This window comes from Ursus arctos, unplaced genomic scaffold (assembly GCF_023065955.2).
Source record: "Ursus arctos isolate Adak ecotype North America unplaced genomic scaffold, UrsArc2.0 scaffold_19, whole genome shotgun sequence".
In the NCBI taxonomy this organism is placed as follows: Eukaryota; Metazoa; Chordata; class Mammalia; order Carnivora; family Ursidae; genus Ursus; species Ursus arctos.
The window spans coordinates 53,746,083-53,772,325 of record NW_026622863.1 but is presented as its reverse complement, the minus strand read 5'-3'; the positions used below and the strand labels follow the sequence as shown (position 1 = coordinate 53,772,325).

Sequence of the window (26,243 nt, the reverse complement as noted above, 5' to 3'; positions counted from 1 at the left end):
GGGAAGGAAAAGCTTTTTTTGAAACAAGAAACGCCACATTTTCACAATACACTGGACACCCACATGGTCCTGCTTGCAAGCTTGGGATTCCCAAGCTGGGGGGAACAGAGATTCCTTGGTGACCACCGGCCCGGGTATGCTTTAAAGGTGCTGGGCTGGGGTGAAAAGCAAAGACTCTGGAATCAGGCCAGAGCTGAGTTTGAATTCAGGCTGTTCCACCTTTAGACTTGTGGGTCTTTGGAAAGTAGGTTCCTCCCCTTTGGGGTCTCAATGGTCTTTTCTGTAAAACGGAGGGAGGAGTAGGGAGCGGGTCCTATGTTTAGGGGCTTGGTTTGTGATTAGTTCAGAGCTATTAGGAGGGCAGGGTTTTCTTTTTTCTCTTTGATGGGAATTCAGAGGCCCGGAGAAGGAAAGAAACTGACCAAGGCATGAGAACCTTGGAAATGCTTGTTTTGTGGTTTTTTAGCCTCATTGAGATGAAATCTACATGCCGTAAAATTCACCCTTTTCCCGTGTACAATTCAGTGGTTTTTAATATATTCAGAGTTGTGCAACACTCACCACAATCTAATTTTAGAACGATTCCACCAGTATCGCCACCCCCACGAAGAATAGCTGTGCCCCTTAGCAGCCATTCCCCGTCTCCCCCCGACAGCCCCACCCCCGGCAGCCAGCAATCTTTCCTCCTCTGTGGATTTGCCTATTCCGGACATTTTCAAAATGGAGTCCTGCAATGGCTCATCTTCCGCAACTGGCCTCTGTCTTCCCATGGTGTTTGTGATGTGGCATGTGTTAGGGCTCTGTGCCTTTCCATGGCCGAGTAGTAGTCCAGAGTCTGGATGGACCGCCTCGTGGTTCTCCGCTTAGCAGCTGGTGGACGTTTGGGTTGTCTCCATGGTTTGGCTATTGTGAGTAATGTCGCTGTGACATTACTGTGGATTGCTGTGGATGCATGCTTCCGCTGCTCGTGGGCACAAAGCTAGGAGCGGAATTGCCAGCCCACACGGTCATTCTGTGTCTAATGAGCTGACGAACTGCCAGCCTGTCTCCCACAGTGACTGCACTGTTTTTTACACTCTGCACTGCATGGGGAGTTCTGACCTCTTCATGTCCTCACTAGCACATGTCAGTGGGTCTGGAGGCTTCTGTGATCCCCCCACTTCTATCCCCATAGTTTTTCTGCCCCAAAGCCCGTGTCCTCCCAGGGAGGGATGGCCCCCTTACAACCCCTCATGCACACACAGCCCCTCAGCCCATTCACACGTGCACAGATACCAACACGCACCCTCTCACATGCACCCCAGGCGACCCATGTGGGGCCCTTTCAGCCACTGATGGCAGCAAGACACCCTGAAGTGGAGCACCATGGACCCTGGGCAGGACCCAATCTGGGCTCGAATTCTGGCTCTGTTCCTGCTGCTGACCCACGGTGGGAGCTCAGGTCCTACCCTGGCCGCCCTGACTGCCCTTGGGGCCCCCACCCGTGAAATGAGGAAGACCCTAGCAAGGGAGTGGATGTGTCTGCCAGGGGGGCTGCTCGAGGAGCAAGCTGCTTTGTTAGTGTTAAGTATCATGATTAGTATTAAGTCTTACTTAATTAAGTAACTAATACTTAATTAGCACTGCCCCTGCCCCCTTCAGGCCCTGCCTGGGAACTTTCATCCTCCTGCCGTGTCCTGGGCCCCCCACTGTCATTATCACTTCCCAGTTAATCCTCAGCTGCTGCCACCAATTAACACTCTCTGTAGCTGCCCCTGCCTGCCCTGCCCTCCCCTGCCCATCTCCACTCCTCTCCTTCCCACCTCCACCCTGCCCCAGCCACCTCCAGTTTTTTTGGGACACATTCTTGGCCTGATGGCTGGGGCTGTTTCATATTCACGGATAAGATGCCAGTAGGACCCTATCATGCTCCCACCTTGATGTACCTCCCTATCTTGTTCTCTGCAATGATCCCCTACTCCAGGAAGCTTACCTGGATTGCCCAGGACAGGGGCCAATGTCCCTAGTCCTCTGGATTGAAACTAAATTAAAGGGTCTTTGGGGTCACTCCACAGGTGCTGTTAACACCCCCCTCCCCAGTCCATGCAACAGCTAGGAGGCCACAACAGGGACCTTGGGGGGGATGGTAGGGACTTGGGAGAGAGTGACACACGATCCAGCTCTGAGTTGTAGACTTGGTCTGGGCGGGTGGCCAAAGAAGGCGAGGAGAGGAAGACAGAGTGTTTGCAAACAGGGCAGCTGCCAAGAAGGGGCCAGGGTGGGCGGGGGGGGAGGTGTGAAGGAGAGAGGGGCCCAGCTGGTGACTGGCAACGGCGCCTGGTGACTTTTCTCCTGCTACACACACGCGTACTCAAGGTCTTGTGGACACACAAACACGGGCCTGATGTCCACACACACACAGCCAGGTGCACGCAAACTTCCGTCCTGTCCCCTCACACACAGGCTCAAACACTCGGACACAGGAAACACACAATCACATCATCCACATGGAGTGGGACACAGCCACACCCTCACCCAGTCTTCCCACGCACCATGACTTGTGCACACCCATGGGCTCAGATGCTCATGGACACACGCATCTGCAGAAATTCCCGCCCCAGTGCAGTGGAAGCTCTTGTCCACGGACAGCTCTGATGCTCAGGGTCTCTGCTCTCACACAGGCCCATGCGGAGACAGGCTCACACCGTCCTGACACACACACGGCGGCCAGCATCTGGCACGCAGCACGGCCACACCACATATTCTACCACTCTGTCTCTCTGTATGTCTCTCCCTCACTCCATCTGTCTTCCTGACAACACACTGTCCAGTGCCCACACCCGGGTGCTGTCCTTTTCTTCCCCAAGGGGACAGACCAGCAGCATCATGGAGACCTAAGAGCTGGATGAAGTTGGGTGAGAGAAGAGAGGGCACATTATCGAGAGGGTGACAGCCTGGCATGTGGGTGCAAGACAGAGGGCAGAGGGAGTGAGTGAGACCCAGGCAGGGAGGAGGGACTGGGCCAGAACAGGGACACGGAGGCAGCAGCATAGAACTAGATGGGTTCATTTATTGAGCAAACATTTGCTGGCCCCTTTGTTCGGGCCAATATGGCTCCGGCTACGTGGGGTACGTCACAGGCTGGGCCGGACCCCTGCCCCCTGCAGCAGGACACGCAGAAGAACCACACTGACCTAAGTGGACAGCTGGAAGGGGATGAGCGTCACAGAGGAAAGGGAGCAGAAGAGAGAGAGGCAGTGGGAACATGGGCCAGGGCCTCCCGCCAAGCAGGCCTCACTGAGCAGGGCAGCGGAAGCACCCCGTTGTGCGGGAGGCGAGGGAAGGAGCCACAAGACTGCGGGCAAGGGGAACAGCAGGTGCCAAAGCCCTGGGGAAGATGGGACGGCAAGACAGACACACGGCAGTCTCAGGGACCCCCCTGCCCGCAGGCCACAGGAGGGGCACAGAATGCCCATGTGGGAGGTAAGGAAGGCGGAAAGGGGAAAACAGGCAAAAGAGAAGCCAAAAGCCACCACAAGAAGGCAGAGGTGACCTCAGGATGTGGGGCCCACCTGGTTCCCTTTCCGAGTCTCTGCAGGCAAGGTGGGCTCGGGCTGTCCCCCCTCACTCTCCGTCCTCCTCTCCATTCCCCTCCTCCTCCTCTTCACTAGCTTCCTCCTTCTTCTGCCTCCAGGGACGTCCCAGGTAGCCCCGAATGGAGCTCACTGGGCTCCTCTTCCGGGGGTGAGGGTCCAGCAGCCCCCACAGGAGACTGTCGGCCACAGACGTCAGGCCGAACCAGGGCTGAGGACGGTCCTCGGGCTGGCCAGACGCCTGCCAGATGAGGAAGTCCTCGTAGAAGGGGTCGGCTTCAGCCAGGGGTTGGTCCCAGGGGAAGTAGCCGGTGAGAAGGCAGAAGAGCAGGACCCCCAGCGCCCAAGCGTCCAGGGCAGGCTGGATGGGCAGGCCCTCGGGGAGGGGCGGGGGGCAGCAGAGCTCGGGGGCCGTGTAAGGGATGGGTGGCCCAGCCAGGCGCAGCAGCGTCCCGCGGGGCCTCGTGTGGCCGAAGTCGGTCAGCTTGACCCGCTGGCAGGCTGGGTCGCACACCAGCACATTCTCGGGCTTGATGTCCCGGTACACCAGGCCACGGGAGTGGATGTGCTCCAGGGCCGAGGCCAGCTGGTCCGCACAGCGCTGGACTGCCTGCTGCTGGAGGCCCACCTGTGGGGGATTGGCGTCAGGGCCTCTGCCCCTCCCTGGACAGCCGGCAGGGAACTGAGGCCGTGCAGCTGTTCTTCAGTCCCAGCGGGCCCGGGACAATGAAGGACCTCCAACAGACTTGCCATGGGGAGGCCCAGCGTGACCCTGTGAGGCCCAGTGTGACCCTGGGAGACACTGTGAGGCCCAGTGAGACCCTATGAGGTCCAGTGCGACCCTGTGAGGCCCAGTGTGACCCTGTGAAGCACTGTGAGCCCTGGGGAGGTCTAATATGATCCCCTCAAGGCCCAGTGAACCCCAGCGTGGCCTGGGATGAGTCCATGGGGGCAGGTGAATCTCACTAGAGTACAGTGTTGGGTCTGTGGTGCCCGTGAACTCTAGAGAGGCCCAGTGAGGGGCCTTTGGGGGTCTGCTCGGGCGCCACCTACCCACCTTGGGCTGGATGAAGGTAATAAGGTCCCCATACAGGACAGGCTCCGTCAGGAAGCTGTAGGAGTTGGCTGACTCGATGCCAATGCCGTAGGCCGTTACTATGGCTGAATGCGTGCCCAGCGAGAGGCCCACGCAGAACTCGTACAGGAAGCCACGGAGAGAAGTGGAGGCCTTTGGGAGTTGCTTCAGCGCCAGGGTTGTGCCTGGGGGCAGCAGGGACAGGTGTGGAGGGAGTGTGAGAGCCAAGGGTCGCCCTGGCCGCCCCCCAGCCCAGACTCTTTCCCACACGCCATTGCCCTCTCCTCCAAACCCTGCCTCCCTGCCACGCCACCCTTGACACAGTGTGGCCACGAACACGCCGTCAGTGGTGATTAACCCTAACAATAATGCAGGCTTTGGTGAGTTTCTGCTCTGCTGTGTTGAGCAGATGGAGGGGGCCCCTGGGAAACTGAACTCAACTTCAAATGACCTCGTTTGGCTCCTCGTTCCAGCAAACCCATGCCCAAAAGCCACAGGGAAGGCAGAAAAGACACTCTGCCATGAGGACTCCATCCCACCGAGGAATCACTATGCCAACAGTGTCCTGGAGTGTAAGTCCCCTGGATGCAGGAACTGGGCTTTCTTCACCTGCATAGTCACCCGCTGCCGGGGCCCCAGCCTCACCCACCAGGAACCCGTGAGGGAGGGAGAAAGGTCACTTCCTTGCCTAACGCGCTGACCACTCTTCTCCCGTTCCCCAGCTGGACGCAGCAGCGCCTTTTCCAAGCATCTGGGATGCCCTGGACTCCTGCCATGATGGCACATGCCACCTTCTATTTTGATGGTGTCTGTCCCTCTGTGCTGTGAGTGCTCAGCCCCTGCGCCTCCCAGCCCAGGGGCAGGCATCCAGAAGGTGGAATGAAGCAGGGCCCCTGTGCCCCATTATGGCTTGTGCCTCCAAGTTTGGTGATGACCCACGTCTGGATCTCTTGCTCTTTGCATCTTTCTCTGATGTAGGCTGAACTGTGCACCCCCCTCCCCAAATCCGTAGGTGGAAGTCCTCACTGCCCGTGTCGCAGAATATAACTGTATCTGGAGACAGAGTCTTGAAAGGGGTAAAATGTGGTCACTAGGGTGGGCCCTAGTCCACTGTGACCGCTGTCCTTAGAGGAGGAAATGGACACAGACACGCAGGTGTGAACACACCGGGAGGAGACGGCCACGGGGGAAGCAGCCCCGCCCACACCTGGATCGGACTTCCACCTCCAGAACCGTGGGGAAATGAACTTCTGTTCAAGCCCCCCCTCCCCGGACAGAGGACGCGTGCTCGCTTGGCAGGAAAGTACCAGACTAGGGGTGGGGGGAGTGTGTGCTGTACACCCACCGCGTGCTGGCCTTGCTGAAGGTCTGGCACATGGCATGGCTCCGAACCATCCCCACGGTGACCGCTAAGCTAGCCATGGGGGGTGACGCTGTTAGCTCCCCTTTCTCACCAGCAACTAAAGCCATCAACATGTGCTCAGAGAATCACGGTTTTTTCAGAGAAGGAATCATCACCCACATTTTTGAAGAAGGCTGAGGCTCAGAGAGGGTAGGGGAGGCTCCCAAGAACACACAGCCTGGAAGGGGCAGAGGCAACACTTGATTCCTGTTTACAGACTCCCTGGCCTTGGCTGGCACCTGTCTTGGCCCATTCCACCACCCGCTGACCCTCCTGCATCTGTCTCCAGGCCCTGGTACCTTTCTGACGATGGGTGACCAGCAGGACCCGGCCGAAGCGGCCCTGGCCCAGGGGACGCACTTGCTGGTAAAGCTCGTCCACCTCGGCTTGGACCAGGGTCTGGGCACTTAGCGCCATCATGTCCTCTAGCTCCAGGGCTGCCTCCTGGCCCTGCCGGAGCTCCTCTGCCGTGAGGCCCCCTAGGTCCTCCTCAGCTACGTTTTCAGCAGCCCCCGCCTCCACCTGTTTCTCATCTGACTGTTTGCCGGGCATCTCTGCAGGGCAGAGTAGAGACAGTGACCCAGGGCCCAGGTCCTGCTAGACCTGGGTCTGAGGGAGGAAGGGCTGGGGCCTGGACTCCTGGGTCTGAGGGAGAAGGGGCTGGGGGCTCGTTGGCACTTTCCATTGTGACTCAGTCTCCCTCTTCGTTAGAGGCATCTGAGGAGTGGGGAAACCAGTTGCTGGTTGGGGTGAGGTCAAGCCTAAGGTCACAGATGTCTCTCGCCCCCGCCCCCACATCCTGGCGCCACCCAATGGCCCAAGGATGAAAGATGAACCAGATAACTCGAGACACCCACCACCTTGTTTCCAAAGCAAACAGACTTGGGCCCTGGGGGTGGATGGGTAGCCTCTTTCTCCTAAGAGCAAACAGGTGCTCTCTGCCTCCAGGGGCTGGGAAGGGCGGCTGCGCACACCAGGGCCTTGGGGACGCCTGGGACCAGGATGGAAGCAAGCACTTGGAAGTGCCAAGTCCTTGAGACGTCTGGGGTCCAACTCTTACAGCCTCGGCCCCTCCTCCCTCAGACCCAGGAGCTCAGGCCCCCAGCCCCTCCTCCCTCTGACCCAGGAGCTCAGGCCCCCAGCCCCTCCTCCCTCTGACCCAGGAGTCCAGGCCCCCAGCCCCTCCTCCCTCTGACCCAGGAGTCCAGGCCCCCAGCCCCTCCTCCCTCAGACCTAGGAGTCCAGGCCCCCAGCCCCTCCTCCCTCAGACCCAGGAGTGCAGGCCCCCAGCCCCTCCTCCCTCGGCCCCAGGAGTGCAGGCCCCAGTCCCTCCTCCCTCGGACCCAGGAGTCCAGGCCCCCACCTCCCTCCACCCTCTGACCCAGGCCCCCAGCTCCTCCTCCGTCAGACCGGCAGTCTGGACAGCCAGCCCACCCCTCTCCTGGAATCTTATACAACTCACATATCTTCTGACTCCCAGACTCTGGCTCCCTAACACTCAACCACTCTACAGCCTCAAAGTTCAGCTCCTGACCCTCTGAGGGACGCAGGACTTTGGCCAGCTGTGAGGCTTCACTATCAGGTGCTCCCCACCTCAGGCTGTTTAACCCTTGCCTCCTCCTGACCTGGGCTCCGGCCTCCAAACCTCACCTTCTCCAAAGCTTGCCTGACCCTTCGCTGCCTGCTGTGGTCAGTGCCCAGAACTAGATCCCATGCCAGCAGAGGCCTGCCCAGGAGCAGACCCCGCCCCCACCTAGGGGGTCTTAAGCCCCGCCCCTGGACTCGTTTCTTTTACCCCACTAGGGCCAGAGCGACATCGTGTGTTGACTCCTAGAACTGGCTGCCACCAGAAATACGTCCCAGACCCAGGCCCCAGAGTCCCCTCCACTCTTACACCCAGGAGTCCAGCCCCCAGCCCCTCCTCCCTCAGACGCAGGAGTCCAGGCCCTCAGCTCCCCTCCTCCCTCAGACCCAGGAGTCCAGACCCTAGCCCCTCCTCCTCCCTCAGACTCAGGAGTCCAGGCCCTCACCTCCCCTCCTCCCTCAGACCCAAGAGTCCAGACCCTAGCCCCTCCTCCTCCCTCAGACCAGGAGTCCAGGTCCCCCCGGCCCCGCCTCCCTCAGACCCAGGAGTGCAGGTCCCCCGGGGCCCCTCCTCCCTCAGACCCAGGAGTCCAGACCCCCAGCCCCTCCTCCCTCGGACCCAGGAGTTCCTGCCTAGCCCCCCCACCAACTTTGAAGCCTGCAGACTCAGAACCAGGACCTCCCCTCCCTGTTTCTCCCAGTTGCTCCACCACCTGCTTCCCCTCTGCCCCAACTCTGAGATCATCTCTCACTGCATCATTCTGGAATCTGGTTGTCTCATCCTTTCCCCAAACAGGACCCCAGTGTCCCATCCCCTGGACACCCCTCACCAAACACTTGTGTCTGACCTTTCAATGGGGCATTGATGGGGCAGCTGGGTGGGGTCAAGGCAGGGGCAAACTAGAGAAATGATTTCATCCTCTACGTGGGACTGGACTCCTGGTCTGAGGGAGGAGGGCCTGGGGGCCTGGACTTCTGGGTCTGAGGGAGGAGGGCTGGGGGCCTGGAATGCCACATCTGATCCCCCGGTTTACAGCAAGATGACCACTGTGAACTCCTTTAATTTTTTTAAACAAACCTTTTATTTCGGAATAATTTTAGATTTCCAGAACAGCTGGAAGGATTGTGTGGAGAACTGCCAGGCTGTCCCCAGGGCCCCACAAGGTTGGTATCTCACGTGGCCAACGGCACTTTGTCCAAACAAAGAAATCACCGGTTGGGCGCTAGACCCTGCCTGTCTCACCCACCCTTTGGCCAACAACCTTCTGCTGTCCCGGGGTCCGATCCAGGACACTGTGCTTGGCGAACCCACTCTTTTGAGTCTAGAAAGCACGCAGGACTGGTTGCCCTGGAGGGGGAGCCGTTCCCTGTTCCTGACCCGGAGCTGGGTTGGGAGCTGGCGTCGGATGCTCGCCCTGGCCCCACAGGTGAGAAGCATCAGGCATCAGGCGGGGCAGGAGGCACATGGGGCCCGGGCTGGCGCAGGTGAATGCACGCTCATCCCTACCAGCCTGGGCTCTCAGTGCAGACGCCGAGGCCCACAAAGCTGGGACGGTCACACACCTCGGGGCTCTGTGCTGGCAGGAAGCTGGCACGGCAGGGAGCAGGATCGCTCCTCAGGCGGGAGCAGAACCGAAAGGATGTCGGAATGAGAAGAACCCAGTCCATCCTGGACAGCCCAACAGGTGAGGCCAAAAAACATGGGAGACCTAGATCGCCGGATATAGTTCCCGACGAGGCTGGAGAAGGCTTGGAGGCACGGAGCTGGAGAAAGGCATTCTCAGGGGAGGATACAGGGTGTGCGGACGGCTGTGGCAGGAAAGTGTGTGTGTGTGTGCAAGGATTTAGGTCCAGACGAGATGAGCTTTCCCAGTGTCACCCGGAGCCCAGGGAAATGGAGGAGTTAGAGAGTGAAGTTTCAATGGTGTTGGATCTGGAAAGCTCAGATTTAGTGCCGTGGATGGTGAGAGTCAACAAGGTCTTACTGGGGATGACTGGCCCCATCAGAACTCCATGAGAGGCCCTCAGCATGTCCCTGCACTGGGGAAATGTGTCTGCAGGGAAACAGTGCCTTCCTTCAAGAAGACACATTCAGGACAGAAGGAAGAGGAAGGGTCCTTGAGAGAGGGGAGGGCTGGGGGCTGGACTCCCAGTCTGAGGGAGGAGGGACTGGGTCTTGGACTCCCCAGTTGTCAGTTGAGAGGGGAATTGTGCGTCCCGGTCCAGCCCTCAGCAGGGAGAGATGCAATGTGTTCCATCTCTGGCCTTCTGGGAGCAGCTGTCTCCATCCAGGTGGCCAGGGCAGGGGGGTGGTGCTGGGGGAGGGGCCTTTGGCCCAGGCTCTGACCACCTGTCTCAGTCACCTGGTCAGGGAGCTCCCCCATCTGTCTCCGTCTTCCTGCCATCTTTGTCTTCCTCCTCCTCCTCGTCTGTCCACTCCTCCAGGCTTGCTCCCCTCTCTTCCTCCTCCTCCCCATCTTCTCTAGACATGCCCTCCAAGCTCCCAGGTCCCTCTCTGTTCCTCTCTAACCCCCAGTCATCCCCCAAGAAGTCCAGGACAACCAGTGGGGGGCTCCTAGTGTCGGGATCCAGGTCTAGGAGCCCCTGGAACAATGCCAGAGCTGGGGGTGCAAACTGGTCCCAAGGTGGGGGTGGCTGAGGGGGTTGGGGCCTGGTGGTCATCCAGCCAGCAAAGGCCTCAAACTCGGGGTCAGGGGCCAGTGCCACATCCCAAGGGAAACAGGCAGTGGCAGCGCAGAAGAGAAGCACCCCCAGGCCCCAGGAGTCCAATGCTGGTCGCAGGGGCAGGGTGTCAGGAGGCAGTAGGAGGCAGAGCTCGGGTGGGGCGGAGGGCAGTGGCCCCGGTGGGGCAGGGGTTGGACTGCCCTCAGGCCGGGTCAGACCCAAGTCACCTAGGGCCACACGGCTGCAGACGGGGTCAAAGACCAGCACGTTGTCTGGTTTGACATCCGCATGGACCAGCCCCCGGCCATGGAGGAAGTCCAGGGCTCCGGCCAGCTGGGCCATGACCCGCTTCACCAGCAGCTCTGGGAGGCCCTGGGGTCAAGGAGAGATGAAGGTCAGGGTGCCTTGTCCTCTTCTTTATTTGGTTTCTTGGAGTTCAAGAATTCAGAACCCCAGACCAGTGGCCAACTCTAGTGTCCCCCACACCTTCTCTGGATTATTGTCAGCCACACAGCCGCTCTCTCTGTACACCAGCCCCCAGTAGGTCTTCACTGGAACCCCAGACTGAACCAGAAGGTCTTTTAGCTTCCACCCAACTTCCCCTAACCCTAACACTCAAACTCACTCCTTACCTTTTTTATCTCCTCTAGCCCAAACACCCAGATCTCCAGTGGGAACCCAAATCTCATATTTAATCCTAATCTTAGTTCCTACTAATTTAGATGGTGTGTCTAACTCAGACCCCTTCTGAAGTCATTTTTCTTCATCATTGGATTGAGAAATCTATCCATCCAGCTAGCCAGGCAGCTAGGCAGCAATCCATCTGTCAAACCACTCAACAGTCTACACAGCAGGGTTTCTGCTTAACTTCTATTCCACCAACCAGTCAGCAATCCAATAATGTATTCAATTATTTATATCCAAAATTCATCCTTTCATTCTTCCTTCCATTTATCTACCATCCATCCACCCATTCACCCACCTATCAGTCCATCTTTTTATCTATTCACCCATCTTTTCATCATCCACCCACCCACTCACCCATCACACCATCCATCTTTTCATCCATCATCCACCCATCTTTCCATCCATCCATCCACCCAACCACCCATCAGTCTATCTTTTTATCCATTCACCCTTCTTTCCATCTTTCCATCTTTCACCCATCCACCCACCCATCAAGCCATCCATCTTTTCATCCACCCATCCACCCGTATTTCCATCCATCTATCCCTCTACCCATTCATCTGTCTGCCTCCCTTCTTTCTTTCCTTCTGTTTAGCTCCAACCCTATCTCAAATCCAAAATCTATTGCTAAACATGGCCCCACCCTAATCTTCAAACTCACGTACCCCCAGAAGCTCATGGATTCAGCCCTAACCTGGTCTCCTCACCAGAGAGAACCTCATTTCAGCCAATCTCCAACTCATTCTGTATACATATCCTCGACCATCCCTGCCTCACTCTACAACCCCACCTGTGCTTTTCATGCCCATTACCAATCTATAATCAACCCACCCAACTCCACCCACACCCACACTCCCAATCCCAGTGCTAACTAAAATCCCACCCCTAATCTCATTCCCAACCCAACCCCAACCCCCTGCCCATGCAAACTCGTGTTGGAGTGGTTGGATGGATTAGGTTAGGGTTAGGCATGGGATCGCACTGAGAGTTAGAAGTAAGGAGGGTGTCTGGGGGCTTAGGGCAGAGCTAGGTTGAACACTGTTTTGGGTGTCAGGATTGGAGAAAGAAATGGGTTAGGGACACAGTTGTACATGAGTTAAAAAAAGGATGACCTTTTTTTCCCCACCCGCCTCACCCGTTCCTTCAGCATCCCGCTGAGGTCCCCATATGGCGCGTACTCCTGGGCGAAGGCGAAGTGTCGGGGGGTTTGCAGTGGTCCTGCCAGGGTCTGGAGTAAGCCTGGGTGTGACGAGACACAGCGGCCCACACAGAACTCTCTCAGGAAGGTGGTTCTCAGGACCGAGTCCCGACGCAAGAGCTTCAGAGCCACAGCAGGACCTGCCAGGGAGATGGGTGCAGAAGGGAACTCAGGGAGCTCTGGTCTTGCTGTGGGGCCTTAGGCAAACTGCTGAACCGCTCTGAACCGCAGATGTTTCGTGTGTAAAGCAAGAGCGGCAGGGCATAGTGTCTGACCTCTCTCTGCTTCCAGTCTGTCCTTGTGTGAATTAGGGGTTGAAGGCGACCTTCCCTGAGGACGCCCTATTCTGCTCTGTGGCCTTGCATGACTGGTTTACCCACTCTGAGCCTCAGCTTTCTCTTGAATAAAGTAGGGGACGTGGTGACTTGGGCTTCAATCCAAACTGCGCTCCTGCCTTATTGTGTGACCTCAGGCAAGTCAACCGTCTTTGGGTTAGGTCTGTTCATTGGAAGATCAAAGCGTTCTTAACTTCCTGAGAGCTCCCATCAAGGGTTTCCATCATCTCCTGGGGATGCTCCTTGTCTCAGTGGCTTCTGAGAACCCTCTTATGGGGAAGTTCTGGAGTCTGCCCTTCGATGGCCAAACTCACCTCCTTGGCGAGGCCGGGCAAGTAGTACACGGCCATAGGAGCCGGAGCCGAGCTCTCGGATGAGACGGTACAGGACACGGAGGTTCCTCACTGGGGTCACCCTGGTGGCTGTCAGCTCCACGAGCCGTTGGAGGGCTGTAGCTGTGTCCTCCTGTCAGAGAGGAGCAGAGGTGGGGACGGGGTGAGTCTGGGGCCCACTGAGAGCAGTGGGGGAAACTGGAGGTCCAGCCCAGGGCTGAGGTGGGGGTGCCAGGGTGATGGGGTCATTGTCCCCCGGGAGGAGAATGAGTCACAGTGACTCACCAGCCTTGGGCCACCTGTTTTTGTGTCTTGGCAGGGTTAGGGGTGATTGTCTCAGAGACCCTGCCCACCACCATCAGGGGGAACCACCAGGAGCCCCCAGCCCCAGCTGGGACTGCAGCCTCAGCTAACGCAACCCGCACTGCGCCCATCTCTCTCTCCATCCTCTCCCTGTGCTTCCCCTTCTTTGTTTCTGAGTCCGTTGCCCTGACGGCCTCAGTCTTGCATTGTGCCCTCGGGTTTGTGTTATTCTGGGTCTCTGCTGTTTCTCTGTTTCCCTGTCTGTTCCTTCTCTCTGTGTGTTTGTCCACTATCCCTCTTCGCATCTATCTCTGACTGTTTTTCTGCATCTCTCTTTCTTTCTCTTTCCGTGTCTCCCGTCTCTCACCTCCGGGTCCCCATCCTCATGGTTCTCAGACTCCCCGAGCTCCGTTGCAGAGTCCCCTGACATCAGCTGGGCCTTGTGCAAGCAAGCACCCCTTGTCTGGGTTGCCCGTGTTCCACTGTACCCCACAGGTCCTCGCCCCACAGAGCCAAGGTCTAGAGACCGTCTGAAAGGGTCTGCCTCGGTCTCCCTCTGCCTGTTTAAGTCGGAGGATTTTTATCTGCCGTGCTCTGCCGGGCTCCTGCCTCGTTGTCAGCCCGGGTCTCTGTGTGTCTGTCTGTACTATCCTGCCGATCTCTCTGCTTCGTCTCACACCTCCTTCCCCTCTCTGACCTCGTAGGATCTTTGCTTCTGTGTGATTGTCTATCTCCCAGACTCTCTCTCCACCAGTCTCCCTGACCCGGTCTGGCCCCTGTCCCAGCTCTCGGATCTCCAGGTGGGTCTCCCTATCCTGTCTCTCGTCCCCACTCTCTCCCCACTGTTGTCACCCCTGTCTGTCGTTCAGGATATCCCACACTTTCCCTCCTTCTCTGTTCTCCTGCTCGGCTGTGCTCTGGCCTGCTCTCTCCAGTGTCTCTCTGTCTCCCTCCTCCTGTCTTTGTTCCTGACTCTCTCTCAGAGCCTTTGTCCCTCCCTTTCTCTGGGCCCGGGACAGGGGTGTGTGTGACAGCTCAGAGACATCCTGTCCCCCCCACACCCCTCCCTCACCCCCTCTGACCCGCTGCCCCCCTCCCTCCCCCTTCCAAACTTAGACCAGCTTGCACTCTGGGCTCTGGTCCCAGGACAGAGGGGACAAAACATATTGTGAACCCCCAAGGGCCAGGCCTGGCGGCAGTGAGAAAAGGGGAGACAGGGCTCCCTCACATACCTTACTTGGGATAGGAGACCCAGAGCTCCATGCTCTCTGCCTTCCTCCATGGGATGGGAGTCTGGCCTCCAGGAAACAGGGAGACTGTTCCCAAAACCGTGCTCTTTAATGTCAAGTCCCACCCCCAGCCCCCTCCTCCTTCAGACCCTGGAGTCCAGATCCCCAAACCCTCTTCCCTCAGACCCAGGAGTCTAGACCCCCAGCCCTTCCTCCTTCAGACCCAGGAGTCCAGACCCCAGCCTCCTCCTCCCTCAGACCTAGAAGTCCAGACCAGCCCCTCCTCCCTCAGACCAGGAGTCTAGGCCCCCAGCCCCCTCCTCCCTCAGACCCAGGAGCTCTAATAGCCAAGAGATGCATTGAGGGAAAGGACTTCTTTCCTGTTCTCAGCACCTGCTGTGAGCCTGGTTCTGGGCAGGGGCTGGGGAAGGGCTTTACCCTGGATCCTCGCAGCCATCCAGAAAGGGTGGAGATTTATCCCCAGTTCACAGAGCAGGAAACTGAGGTTGTGAGCCGGGACCGCCTTACACAAGGTCAGAGTGGGAGGAGGTGTCTGGTGGGACCTGAGCCAGGTCCGAGTGACTCACAGCCCTGAGCTCTGCCCAACTCGCTTTCCCTACTACTACAACCCTGCTATTAATAAAGACATGGCAACGACGCTACCCAGACTCCGGGAAACTGGCTCCAACGTTGTCCCTGGGAACCCAGGCAGGGGGTGGGGCAGGGGGCAGAGAGAGATCTTCCTTTGCTCTTTGATTTTGGGGGGGGGTTGACGGTGAAAAGCTTTGCAAAGGTGCAGAAAAGTCAAAAGACCCCCAACAGGGACCGCCTCCAGTGTACTGACCACACTTCACATGTCGACTTTTTCCGATGCTCGCTGTATCTCTGTTTTCTGTGGGGGGAATGAAGTATTTCAAGGTAAATTACAGCTTACTGAAATCTTTTTGGGTGAAACGGTATGCCGCCTGGTGTTCGCTTTCAAATATTCCGGCAAGAGAAAATCCAAGAATGCGTGCGGGGTGGGGAACGCTGGGACAGGAGCAGCACTCGCCTTACCAAGTGCGAAGAAGGGGATCCTCTACTCTTTATGTTTGGTTGTGCTGGACATTTTTCCCCATAAAAAGCTAAGTGTCGTCACATACACTACAGACAGCATGAGAAATTATTGCAACACGGGGTCTGCATCTCTATGAAAGCTAGGACCCTTTCCAGCTCTACGGCATTGCTTTTGTCAATCGCATCTAGTGGCTTTAACAGTAATTCCAGAAAATCAGCTGATACCCACTCCTGTTCACCCCAGTTTGTCCAAATAAATCCTCTGTTGCTGCTGTAGTTGGGTCAGTGATCTATGTCAACACCCAGCTTCGGGGGGAGTTTTCATTGCTGTGCCTTTTGCACTATTTGAATTTTTTCCCCCAGCATGGGTTACCTATTCAAAAACCAAAACTAAAATGAATAAATACAATGATGACTATTTATTCAATGCCTCTCAGATGCCAGATGCCAGGCCTTGGCTTTTTTTTTTTTTTTTTAAGACTTTGTGGAATTCTCCCTGTAAGCCCTGGAGGAGTAGAATGATGGTTTCCAAATTACCGATGGGGAAACTGAGGCATGGAGCAGCAGAGGCATTGGCCAGCAGACAGTGAGAGGCAGAGTCAGGATTCCATGAGGGTCTGGGGCCTCCAGGCCTCTCTCTGTCCCCTCTCCGTGCAGCTTGAGGGAGGCAGACCCCTGCATGTCCGACCAGAGATGAATTCTTCTCCTAGGGACTTGGGGCCGGATGTGTGTGCGCAGGGGGCCGTGGGGACCATGGAGCAGCTGCTACCTCGGAGCCAGAAGGTCAGCCTGCAGAGCCACCTGGGTCTGCCGGGAGGAGGGGGAGGGGGGAGGCTGCAGGCCTCTGCTCCTCCCCGGCCCCCTGAGAGGCTCACTGATGATCTGGGGAGCTTTGCACCTCCCCATTTAGCAACGCCACCCCACAGGGTCACCCGGAGTGACCTGGAGAAGGCAGGTGTGGGCAGGGGAGGCTCCAGTTCTGGCACCAGGGTGCACACACCCCTCATTAAAGTTGGCCTCTAGGCCTCCCGCCTGTCCCCTCCTGTGTCTGCTGTCCGCCAGTCCCCAAGGACTCTTCCAGTGACTGTTCTAGTTCAGTCCCTCCTGGCCCAGTGAGCACTGTCCTTCAAGCACCCAACTGCCCCCGTACCTCAGTTTCCTCCTTACAAGTTGGGAGTAATGGCAGGTTCTACCCAGAGCATTATCGTCAAAGAAACATTTAACATTTATAGTGTATGTTACATTTATAATATGTTATATATTGTATATAATACAATAATAGATGTATAATGCATTACCTTGTATATAATTATATTATGTATAATATATACCATCTTATATATAGTAGAGCATCTTATGTGTTATGTATATTTTTATTACTTTTTTAAAGATTGATTTATTAGGGAGAGAGAGAGAGAGAGCGCACAGCAGGGGGAGGGGCAAAGGAAGAGGGAGAAGCAGACTCCCCGCTGAGCAAGGAGCCCGATGATGTGGGGCTCCATCCCAGGACCCTGGGATCATGACCTGAGCTGAAGGCAGATGTTTAACTGACTGAGCCACCCAGGTGTCCCTGTTAGACATATATTTTAAAGATTTTATTTTTAAGTAATCTCTACACCCAATGTGGGGCTCAAACTCATGACCCCAAGATCAAGAGTCGCGTGCTCCACCCACTGTGCCAGCTGGGTGCCCCTATTATTTATATATTTTATATTTTTTCCAAATAACTTTAATGAATAAAATATAAATGGAAAGATCACATAAAAAATTGAGTTATACTTCAAAGACTGTGCCTTTGACAGCTTAACCCACCTGCCCTCTCAACCCAATCTTAGGCCAAAAAAAAAAGATCAATAGAAAAAGAAAAAAAAAAGTGGTAACATTGAATTGATTTGTTTTGTCTAGAAAGAATAAGATGAGGGGGTGCCTGGATGGCTCAGTTGGTTAAGCATCTTCTTCAGCTCAGGGCCTGATCCCAGGGTCCTGGGATTGAGTCCTACATCGGGCTCCCTGCTCAGTAGGGAGCCTGCTTCTCCCTCTCCCACTCCCCCTGCTTGTGTTCCCTCTCTCCCTGCCTCTCTCTCTGTCCAAATAAATAAAATCTTAAAAAAAACCAAAAAACGAAGAATAAGATGGGGGCACCTGGATTGTTCAGTCAGTGAAGCCTCTGCCTTCGGCTCAGATCATGATCCCGGGGTCCTGGATCAAGCCCCACGTGGGGCTCCCTTGCTCAGTGGGGAGCCTGCTTCTCCCTCTCCCTCTGCCCCTCCCCCTGCCTGTGCTCTCTCTCTCTCTGTCAAATAAACAAATAAAATCTTCTTTTTAAAAAAAGAAAGAATAAGATGATAAACTAGCAAAGCAAAATCTTGGCTTTTAATCCTTATCATGATGTGGCTGACAGTCTGGTGATGAAGGCAGGGTTGCTTTCTCTCCTGTTTTTGAAACAGTAATTCTCTTTTCTCTCTGGTGACCAGTGGTGCCCCTTGGCTCCTATGCACATTGAGTAAATATTCCTAAATAAAATAATCGATGAAGGGCACCTGGGCGGCTCAGTCAGTTAAGTGTCTGCTTTTGGCTCAGCTCATGATCTCAGGGTCCTGGGATCGAGCCCCACATTGGGCTCTCTGCTCGGCAAGGAGTCTGCTTCTCTCTCTCTCTCTCCCTCTCCCTCTGTATTTTCTCTCTCAAATTAATTAATTAATTAAATAACAGATGGAAACACTCAACACAGCACCTAGAATAGAGTGAGTGCTTAATGATGTCATTATCATTAAGGATCATCCCAATACTCTGATGGCGACGCGGACAACGGCACAGCTCTGGGGCTTTACAGACCCGTACAGGAATCACATTTAATCCGCACGACCTGCCTGGGATGTAGATGCTGTTATTTTCCAAGACACAGACAGGCCACGCATATCAACCTTCACTGCGCCCGACCGTAGGGCACAGCCGCACAAAACCTTGCTAAGGTTCCTCACGCAATGGAATATTTTGGCCATACACAGCAAAAATATCCCAAATAATATAACGAGCTCCTACACGTCCACCACTGTCCAGCTGAAGACAGAGAACTTTTCTGCTGTGGTTGGAACCTGGGGCGTACTTACCCACCGTGCTCCGAGGCTCTCCTCTGCCTCCCTGAAGTAACACTGTCTCTAAGGAGGTATTTGTTATTCATTTAAAAATGCATTTGCTTCCTATGTATCAACACAGCTACTATAGGGGGTCTCACCATGCCTGTGCTTAAATGTTGTATAAATAGTATCATGTCTGCGACCTTCTGCCGTTGGCTTTTGTCCTCACAAGCTCAACCCTTGTTTGCGAGCTTTCTCTGTGTCCTTACATGGAGCTCAGGCTCTTTCCTCTGCAGAGAGGCTGCATGTTTCAGCCTGGGAACCTGCCGTGTTCTAGGGACCCGTCCTTCTGATGCCGGGCACTCTGTGTTACTCCCATCTTGCACTCTGACAAGCAGGGATGCAAAGAATATTCTCACACGTCCTGCCCCCGCGCTGAGGGGCACACGTTGGTACTGCCACGTGCTCTCCAAGGTGGTTCTATCTGGCATTGACCTTTTATTGTCATTTTTTGAAATCGTAGGCCCCTGTGAGAATCTGAAGAAAGCCATAGAGACCTGCATTGTCTAATACAGAAGCCACCAGCCACATGTGGCTCTTAAGCACTTGAAATGTGGCTGGTCCAAATTGAGAAGTCCTGTGAGTGTAAAACAGACCACAGATTTCAAAGACTTAGCACGAAAAAGAGAATGTAAACTCTCTCACTGATGATTTTTGTATTAATTACATGATGCCGTGATGTTTTGGATACTCAGTCAATTACAGTCGTTGCGGATCCCATATTTCCAATTCGCCAGCCCACGGAAAGTTGCCTGCAGTCCTCAAGTCACCATCACGGCACTCTGGTGGGCTCGCGCTGGGTGCTGAAAGTTTGAGCCAGCCATGGGTGCACACGGGGACCCTCTGCCTTCTCGTTCCACCTGTCCCCCTGCAAACAAGCGTCCTTCCTGCAGCCTGGCTAGTGCCACGTTTTTCGCAGTATTCTGCTTTTTTGTTGGTGACTCTGTGGTTGAAAGCGGCCACCAAGCACAGCGCTGGAGGGCTGGCTGGTGCTCCCGGGCGCAAGAAGGCTGTGGTGGGTCTTACCGAGGAGTATGTGTTAGGGAGCCTTCAGGCCGTTGGCCGTGAGTTCAGTGTGAGCGAGTCAACGGTATTAAGTAAGGTGTCTTTAAACAGAACCCACGGAAAACAAGGTTATGTACTGAGCGGTTAGTGAGAATACTGTGACAAAGGCTCGCGAGAACCCAACGCCGTACTTCGCCCAGGGGCAGCGCTTCCATATTCCTGAGTCAGCCGCATTCACTATGACTTTACAGACCGTAACCAGGACGCGTAAGGAGAATCAAGTGTATTGAGCCCCTGGAATAAGGAAGACACACTGTATTGAACCAAATCAAGCATCAGAATTATTTTCACCGTGTTTCTTTTTTACTTTTGGAAAAATGGAAACACGATTTGCCAGACAGCATCCAGGCTGACCGACCCTGCTGGAATGCTCTAGAAGTCTAGAGACCACAGGTTAAGAATCACCGCCTTGTCCATGTCCACTGGGCTGCAGGCCAAGGTCCCTCACATATGTGGACCAGAACCCCACCTTCCTCCTGACCTCCAGTGTCTCCCGGTAGAGGGTCCCACCCACCACCCCAAAAGCATCTAACACAGAGACAACATGGGTCCCTCTCCTCAATAGCTTCCCGTGGCTCCCTCTTCCCCTTAGGATAGAGCCCAAGCTCCCCAGCCCGGCCTCTGGGCCCTTCTGGGGCTGGCACGTGCCCCATCTTATCTGCCGCCCCGCCCTGTCTCACCCGACACCCCAGTCACACGGAAGGACTCACAGTTCCCTGGAGCACACTGGACTCTCTCTCCCTCTCTCAGGAAATGTGTGTGGGACGAGACTGACGGATGGCTGAGGGCACTTGTAACCGCTCCGTAAATCCCGCGTGATTAACGATAATTATAGCTAGCATTGACTGAACTCTGTGTGTTACCGGCCCCTGTGCTAATCCTCACAGCAGCCGGGAAAGGTAGGTCCTATTCTTAGCTCCCTCCGTTTTATAGTTGAGGGAAGGGAGGCTCGCAGAGATTAGATCTCTCCCTCTCTGTCCCGCTAGGGGTCAACGGCACAGTTGGACTCGGCAGTTCACACCCCCCCTCCCCCGGCCTCCCTGCTGTGGGGAGATGTCTGCAGGCCAGGAGCTGGGACAGATGTGTGGCAAGGTTGCTGACTTCGCTCGTTTCCATTCAAATTCAACACTCATTTCCTGGGGCCTCGGTCGGAGCAAAGACAAGCAAATAGGTTCTGTCCCGGCTGGGGAAGAGTCTAGAAGGCGCCGTGGGCAAGGGTGCAAGCAATCATAAAACAAAGTGTCCCCTGTTCTAATGGAGGGAACAAAGTGGGGCCCGCAGGTGACTCTGAAAGGGCTTGACAGGATGACGAGCGGGGGAGAAAAAGGCCTCCAAGCAGAGGCCTGTCCTGTCTGGGGTTGACGTTGAGACAGGTTGGTTGAATAAGCGTGGAGTTACGGAGCAGGACTGCGGGGTCTGGGGTAGAGAGAAGGCCATGAGAGCAACGGTCCCTGCCCTCGAAGGCAGATCTGCAGAGGCCGGAATGGGACGGGTCGCTGCCCAAGGCCTAGAGGGGATGGGGCACTGCGGGGCAATGTGTCAGGGGGTTCTTTCTGGGGTGACAGCGTTCTAAAGTTGGTCATGGTGACAGTCACACGGCTCTGCGACCACACCGGAGGTCATTGACTGGTACACTTTAAATAGACGAATGGTGTGGTAGGAGAAGCCTATCTCAAAACTATAAAAAAAAAGTCCCCGCTCTGGTGGCGCCGGCATCCTCGCGGGGCCGCAGAGAACGTGACGGGGTGTGTGACACCCCTTCCGCCGGTGGATCACAGAGCGATTTTCAGCAACGATCATGGAACAACCATCAGCATCATTTTCTTGGTTTGGGGGAGGGGTTTCTTTCCTCTTTTTCTTTTATTAATAAACTTTAGTTTTTATTTCTTTTCAAGATTTTATTTATTTGTCAAAGAGACAGAGGGAGAGAGCACAAGCAGGGGCAGAGGGATGCGGGACTCGATCCCAGGACCCTGGGATCATGACCTGAGCCGAAGGCAGACGCTTAACGGCTGAGCCACCCAGGCGCCCCAGTAAACTTTAGTTTTTAGAGCAGTTTAAGTTCATGGCAAAATTGAGAGGAAGATACCGAGATTTCCCACAGACCTCCTGCCCCGACTCACTCACCCCCCCCATTATCAGTGTCCCCCGCCAGAGGGTACATTTGTCACCGTTGATGACCCACATTGACTCCTCAATCACGGAAAGTCTGTAGTTGACGTGAGGGTTCGCTCTGGGCGTTGCCCATTGCACAGGCTTGGACGGATGTATGACGTGTGTCCTCCATTAGAGCATCGCACGGGGTGGCTTCAGCGCCCTAGGAATCCTCCGTGCGCCCCTCTTCGTCTGTGTGCCCCTAACCCCTGGCAGCCACTCACCGCGTTACTGCGTCCATAGCTTTACCTCTTCCAGAACGTCCTACCGTTGGAGCCTTTTCAGACGGGCTGCTTCCCTTAGTGACGTGCACATAAGGCTCCGCCTCGCCTTTTCACGACCCGTTAGCTCATTTCTTTTCAGCACCAAATGATTCTCCACCGTCCGGATGGACCCTGTGGGTCCCCTCACCTCCCGAAGCCCATCGCGGTTGCTTCCAAGGATCAGTGTGATCGCACGGCCGTAAACATCCCTGTGCAGGTTTCGTGTGCGTGCGAGATTTTCACTTAATTGCGTGAACACTAAGGGGCTCGATCACTGGGTGTCTCTCACATAACAAAACGATTTTTAGGAGCCATCACTTGTCTTTCTTTTCTTGATTTTTTTTTTTTTGTTTAGTTTACAAACAATCAGAAATTGAACAGATCCCAATGTTAGAGCTGTTGGTTCCAAGGCAGCAAAGAGTTCAGGCGGGAGCTCAAACCCGCACTTCAGTAAAAGCTGTTATGTTGCACGGCGGACTCTGCTTCTCCGTTTCTGACTCGATCCGCAGACACGAACTCCATGGGTGGCAGCAAGGTCAGCACCCCGGTGTCTCCAGTTCTGCGTCTCTGTCTTTAGAATCACCGCGCTGTCTACGTCTACTTCGAAACCACCGTTTTAAACGCGGCAGGGCCGTGGAGCTGCACTGCTGCCGAGGGCGCGGGTGGCCTCCGACGTGAGCTCGGACGGTCTGACCCTCGAGAACGTACCCTCAAAACGCACGGCGTCTGCCCGCGGCAAGGCCAGCTGCAAACTGGGGTTCTCTGCATTGACTTCCGCGTGCAACAGAGTGCTTCACGAAAGGACGGGGGAGCCAAGTGATGAATCGTGCTAATTACGTACATGAATATATAGGCGTGCGTGTGTGTGTGTGTGTACACACAAATGTCCATGTGTAGTCATACAAATATGTATATGCTTAATATACGTGTGTATGCATACTACGTATTTACAATTCCGTGGTAACATTTGCAGCAAATGCTCGCAACTTAGACCAATAAAGCTGTTTTGCAAGGAGGGCTTTCTTTTTTTTTTTTAATGTATTTTTTAATTTAAATTCAATTAATTAACATATAGTGTATGATTGGTTTCACAGGTAGAGTTCAGTGATTCATCAGTTGTATACAACACCCCGTGCTCATCACGTCACGTGCCCTCCTTAATGCCCGTCACCCAGTCACCCCATCCCCCCCCCCCAGCAGCCCTCAGTTTGTTTCCTGGAGTTAAAAGCCTCTCATGGTTTGTGTCCCTCTCTGATTTCGTCTTGTTTTATTAATCAGGGAAGGGTGTGTGTCACTGACATTGGTTCCGATCGCCAGTGCGTGACATCAGTGAAAAGTGGGCCAAAGGTTTCGTTTGGTTTTCTTCTCATTCTTATTTCCTTGGTGGCCCGTCCCCTCCTCGTTGCCTGCATCCAGGGCAGGCTTGCCCCAGGGGCACCCCATTGAGTGCGGGTTCCATTGGCAGGGCAGAAGTTAGGAAGTGGTTGAGCAGGTGGGGAAATAGGGTGCTCGGGCTTTGCTGGAGGGCGTGTAGGCGGGCGCAGGCTCCTGGTGAGCGAGAAGGGAGACCTGTGTGAAAGCGGGGACCCCCCCTTCCCCACCGAGGATTCCCCTTCTGGGTGTATTCGTCCCTGAGAGATTTTCCACAGAAGGCAATCCAGATGTGCCAGCTACCTTCCCTTTGTCCATCTGTCTCCTCTCTGTCCGGGTGACCCCTTCCGACTGCATCACCTGGACCGCGTCTGGCGCCTGTTACGGTTCAGCGGGAAGCCTTGGCAGGTGATCAGAAAGCGGACACAGTGACCATGACCCTGAGCCGCTCATTTCACCTTTCTAAGTAAGCCTCGGTTTCCTCCTCTGTAAAGTGGGGGCGGGGTGCATTGTACCCTCATTTATTTGTTGGAGGTAATTTGCTGTGAATCTGCGGTGTGTCGGGCACTGTGCTGGGCGCTGGGGACACGGATGAGCCTCACGGGCACCTTTCTGTTCTAGTGAGGGGTGGTCGGCGGCCAGTTTGTAAACCAAACAAATTAGCAAATGAGAAGAAAACAGTGAGGACAGTGGCTCTATCCTCACCTGAAAGACGTGGAAAGAGGCTCCGAGACATAATTCATCAGATGATTTATCAAAAGCAAAATAATTTTGTCTACATTGTGCCAGGCAATATCGAGGCTCTAGGAACCCGGTGAAACCGAGCCACGATTTGCGCCCCAGCAGACTGCACCTGTGGATAGAGACTGTGCTAGAGGGTAAATGGTGCCCCCACCAAAATAGATACACAGAACCCCCTCGGGATGTGACCTTTTTGGAAATAGTGTCACTGCACATGACGTTAGTTAAGAGGAGGTGGGATTGAACGAAGGTGGGTTCCTGCACGATTCTCCCACAGGAATGATGGAAAGACGGCCAGGTGAGAACACCGGTGTGCGAAGACGAGGGTGGAGAAGAAAGTGATTCCTCTACAGGCAGAAGACGGCGGGCAAACCACCGGAAGCTCGGCAGAGGCAAGGAAGGCTTCCCCTGGGGGTTTCAGAGGGAGCATGGCCCTGCGATCTTCCACTGCTTCCCTCCAGAACTGTGAGTGGTGGGTTCCTGTGGCTCCGAGCCCCCTGGCGTGTGACACTTCGCTGCAGCACCAGCAAGCTGATACAGGTGGGTGGACCTCCTGCAAACAATGGAAGAAACCGACTTACTTTTGACGGCCAGCACCGTGAAGGAAACGAAACAGGTGGCAGACTGCAGGTGTTGTCTGTGGCGTAACAAATGACCACAAATGTAGCAGCTTAGACGAGCACCCCCTTATTAGCTCACAGTTGCTGTGAGTCAGAAGCCTAGGCATGAATGATGGGGTTCTGTGCTTCGGGAAGACTGAGAGATCCCCATTTCCTGGCTGCTTCTTGGGCAGAATCCACTCGTCCTTCAAAGCCAGGAACAGAGAATCTCCCTCTTGTTGAATCCCCCTCAAGCTTTGAATCTTTCTCCAGAAAGAGCCCTGTTTGTTTTAGGGAGTCTCCTGATTAGGCCAGGCCCACCAAAGGTCACCTCCCTAGCTTAGATCAACTGATTTGGAATCTTTAAAAAAAAATTTGTATTGAAATATAATTGACATAAAATATTATATTTGTCTCAGGTGCACAACATAGTGATTCGACAATTCTACACATTTCACAACGCTCACTGTGAGAAGTGTAGTCACCACCTGCCACCATACAACACTATTACGATATTATTGAATATTATTTCTCATGCTGTACTTTTTCATCTCTGTGACTTTCTCTTTTAAAGACTTATTTGAGAGAGAGGAGGGAGTGCATGCACATGTGAGCAGGGGGAGGAAGAGAGGGGGAGGGAGAGAGAATCTTAAGCAGGCTCTGTGGTGACTGCTCTGTCCCACGACCCTGAGATCAGGACCTGAGCTGAAATCAGGAGTTGGCCACTTAACACACTGAGCCACCCAGGCGCCCCTCATCTCTGTGACTTTTTTCTTACAACTGGAAGTTTGTACCTCTTAATCCCTTCTGTTTTCCCATCCGTCCACCCCTTTCCCCTCTGGCAACCACCAGTTCCTTCTCTGTCTTTATGAGTCTGTTTCTGTTCTGTGTGGTGTGTTTTTTACATTCCGCATATGAGTGAAATCATATGGCATTCAACCTTCTCTGTCTGGCTTACTTCACTTAGTGTGATGCCCCCTCACTCCATCTGTGTTGTCCAGCTCGGAATCCTAGTGCCGTGTGCATTTGGAATCCTAGTGCCGTGTGCAAAGTCCTCTCCCCGTGGCTCCTGGACGGGCACCAGGGGAGCCGGAGCCTTGGGATCCAGCTGAGAATTCTGCCTACAACAGGGGGTTAATAGAGGCGGGGTGGGGTAGGGAGGGCCTTGTAGAGGAGGCTGGAAGGGGCAGACAGGGGACTCATTCCAGGCAGAGGAATTGTGCATCCCAGGCTGTGAGAGGAGGCAGCTGGGAACCAGCCGAATGCGATGCGCGTGGCCTGCGCCCCGAGAAGGGGCGTGACGGTGAAGAGTGGCTACAATTATTATCCTGATATTAGAAGCCTGCAGGTGGCCAGTCTGGAAGGACTCTCTTTCTGTCTCTGGCCCCCCTGTCCCAGTGACCTTGGGCGGGTCACTTCCCTCTCCCTGGCTCCACGTGTGATGCCGGCAATGCC

The 26,243-nt window shown here is 55.0% G+C and overlaps 2 protein-coding genes across 6 annotated transcripts; both read right to left on the bottom strand.

Moving 5' to 3' along the window:
• Positions 1-3,029: 3,029 nt before the first annotated feature.
• Positions 3,030-7,758, bottom strand: SBK2 (SH3 domain binding kinase family member 2). Of its 2 annotated transcripts, none has more exons than XM_026488346.4 (4): positions 7,700-7,758; positions 6,349-6,603; positions 4,630-4,832; positions 3,030-4,200 (listed from the first exon to the last, which is right to left on the bottom strand). In XM_026488346.4, exons 2-4 carry the CDS (start codon positions 6,599-6,601, stop codon positions 3,604-3,606), a joined length of 1,053 nt encoding a protein of 350 aa, XP_026344131.1. In that variant the 5' UTR covers positions 6,602-6,603; positions 7,700-7,758; the 3' UTR covers positions 3,030-3,603. The 2 variants fall into 2 exon arrangements, with proteins under 2 accessions (XP_026344131.1, XP_026344132.1); XM_026488347.4 differs by lacking the exon at positions 7,700-7,758 and adding an exon at positions 7,512-7,602.
• Positions 7,759-8,696: 938 nt separating this feature from the next.
• On the bottom strand, positions 8,697-20,471 carry SBK3 (SH3 domain binding kinase family member 3). Of its 4 annotated transcripts, none has more exons than XM_057314612.1 (5): positions 20,371-20,471; positions 18,694-19,894; positions 12,853-13,003; positions 12,141-12,343; positions 8,697-10,690 (listed from the first exon to the last, which is right to left on the bottom strand). In XM_057314612.1, the coding sequence occupies exons 2-5, from the start codon at positions 18,727-18,729 to the stop codon at positions 10,001-10,003; spliced, it is 1,080 nt and encodes a 359-aa protein (XP_057170595.1). In that variant the 5' UTR covers positions 18,730-19,894; positions 20,371-20,471; the 3' UTR covers positions 8,697-10,000. The 4 variants fall into 4 exon arrangements, 3 of the variants coding, with proteins under 3 accessions (XP_057170595.1, XP_044236050.2, XP_057170594.1); XM_044380115.3 differs by having other exon boundaries at positions 18,805-19,894; XM_057314611.1 differs by lacking the exons at positions 18,694-19,894; positions 20,371-20,471 and adding an exon at positions 13,541-14,055.
• Positions 20,472-26,243: the final 5,772 nt, after the last annotated feature.

What these genes read in the sequence shown, in the direction of transcription:
- SBK2 (XM_026488346.4), bottom strand. Translation starts at nt 6,601, where the DNA reads ATGCCCGGCAAACAGTCAGATGAGAAACAGGTGGAGGCGGGGGCTGCT. An exon ending in GGTCACCCATCGTCAGAAAG is followed by an intron (nt 4,833 to 6,348) that starts GTACCAGGGCCT and finishes TGCTGCCCCCAG; the next exon opens with GCACAACCCTGGCGCTGAAG. An exon ending in TTACCTTCATCCAGCCCAAG is followed by an intron (nt 4,201 to 4,629) that starts GTGGGTAGGTGG and finishes AATCCCCCACAG; the next exon opens with GTGGGCCTCCAGCAGCAGGC.
- SBK3 (XM_044380115.3), bottom strand. Translation starts at nt 19,098, where the DNA reads ATGCAGGTCTCTATGGCTTTCTTCAGATTCTCACAGGGGCCTACGATT. An exon ending in GGAAAGAGCCTGAGCTCCAT is followed by an intron (nt 13,004 to 18,804) that starts GTAAGGACACAG and finishes CCTCTCTGACAG; the next exon opens with GAGGACACAGCTACAGCCCT. An exon ending in GCGGGATGCTGAAGGAACGG is followed by an intron (nt 10,691 to 12,140) that starts GTGAGGCGGGTG and finishes CCTTGACCCCAG; the next exon opens with GGCCTCCCAGAGCTGCTGGT.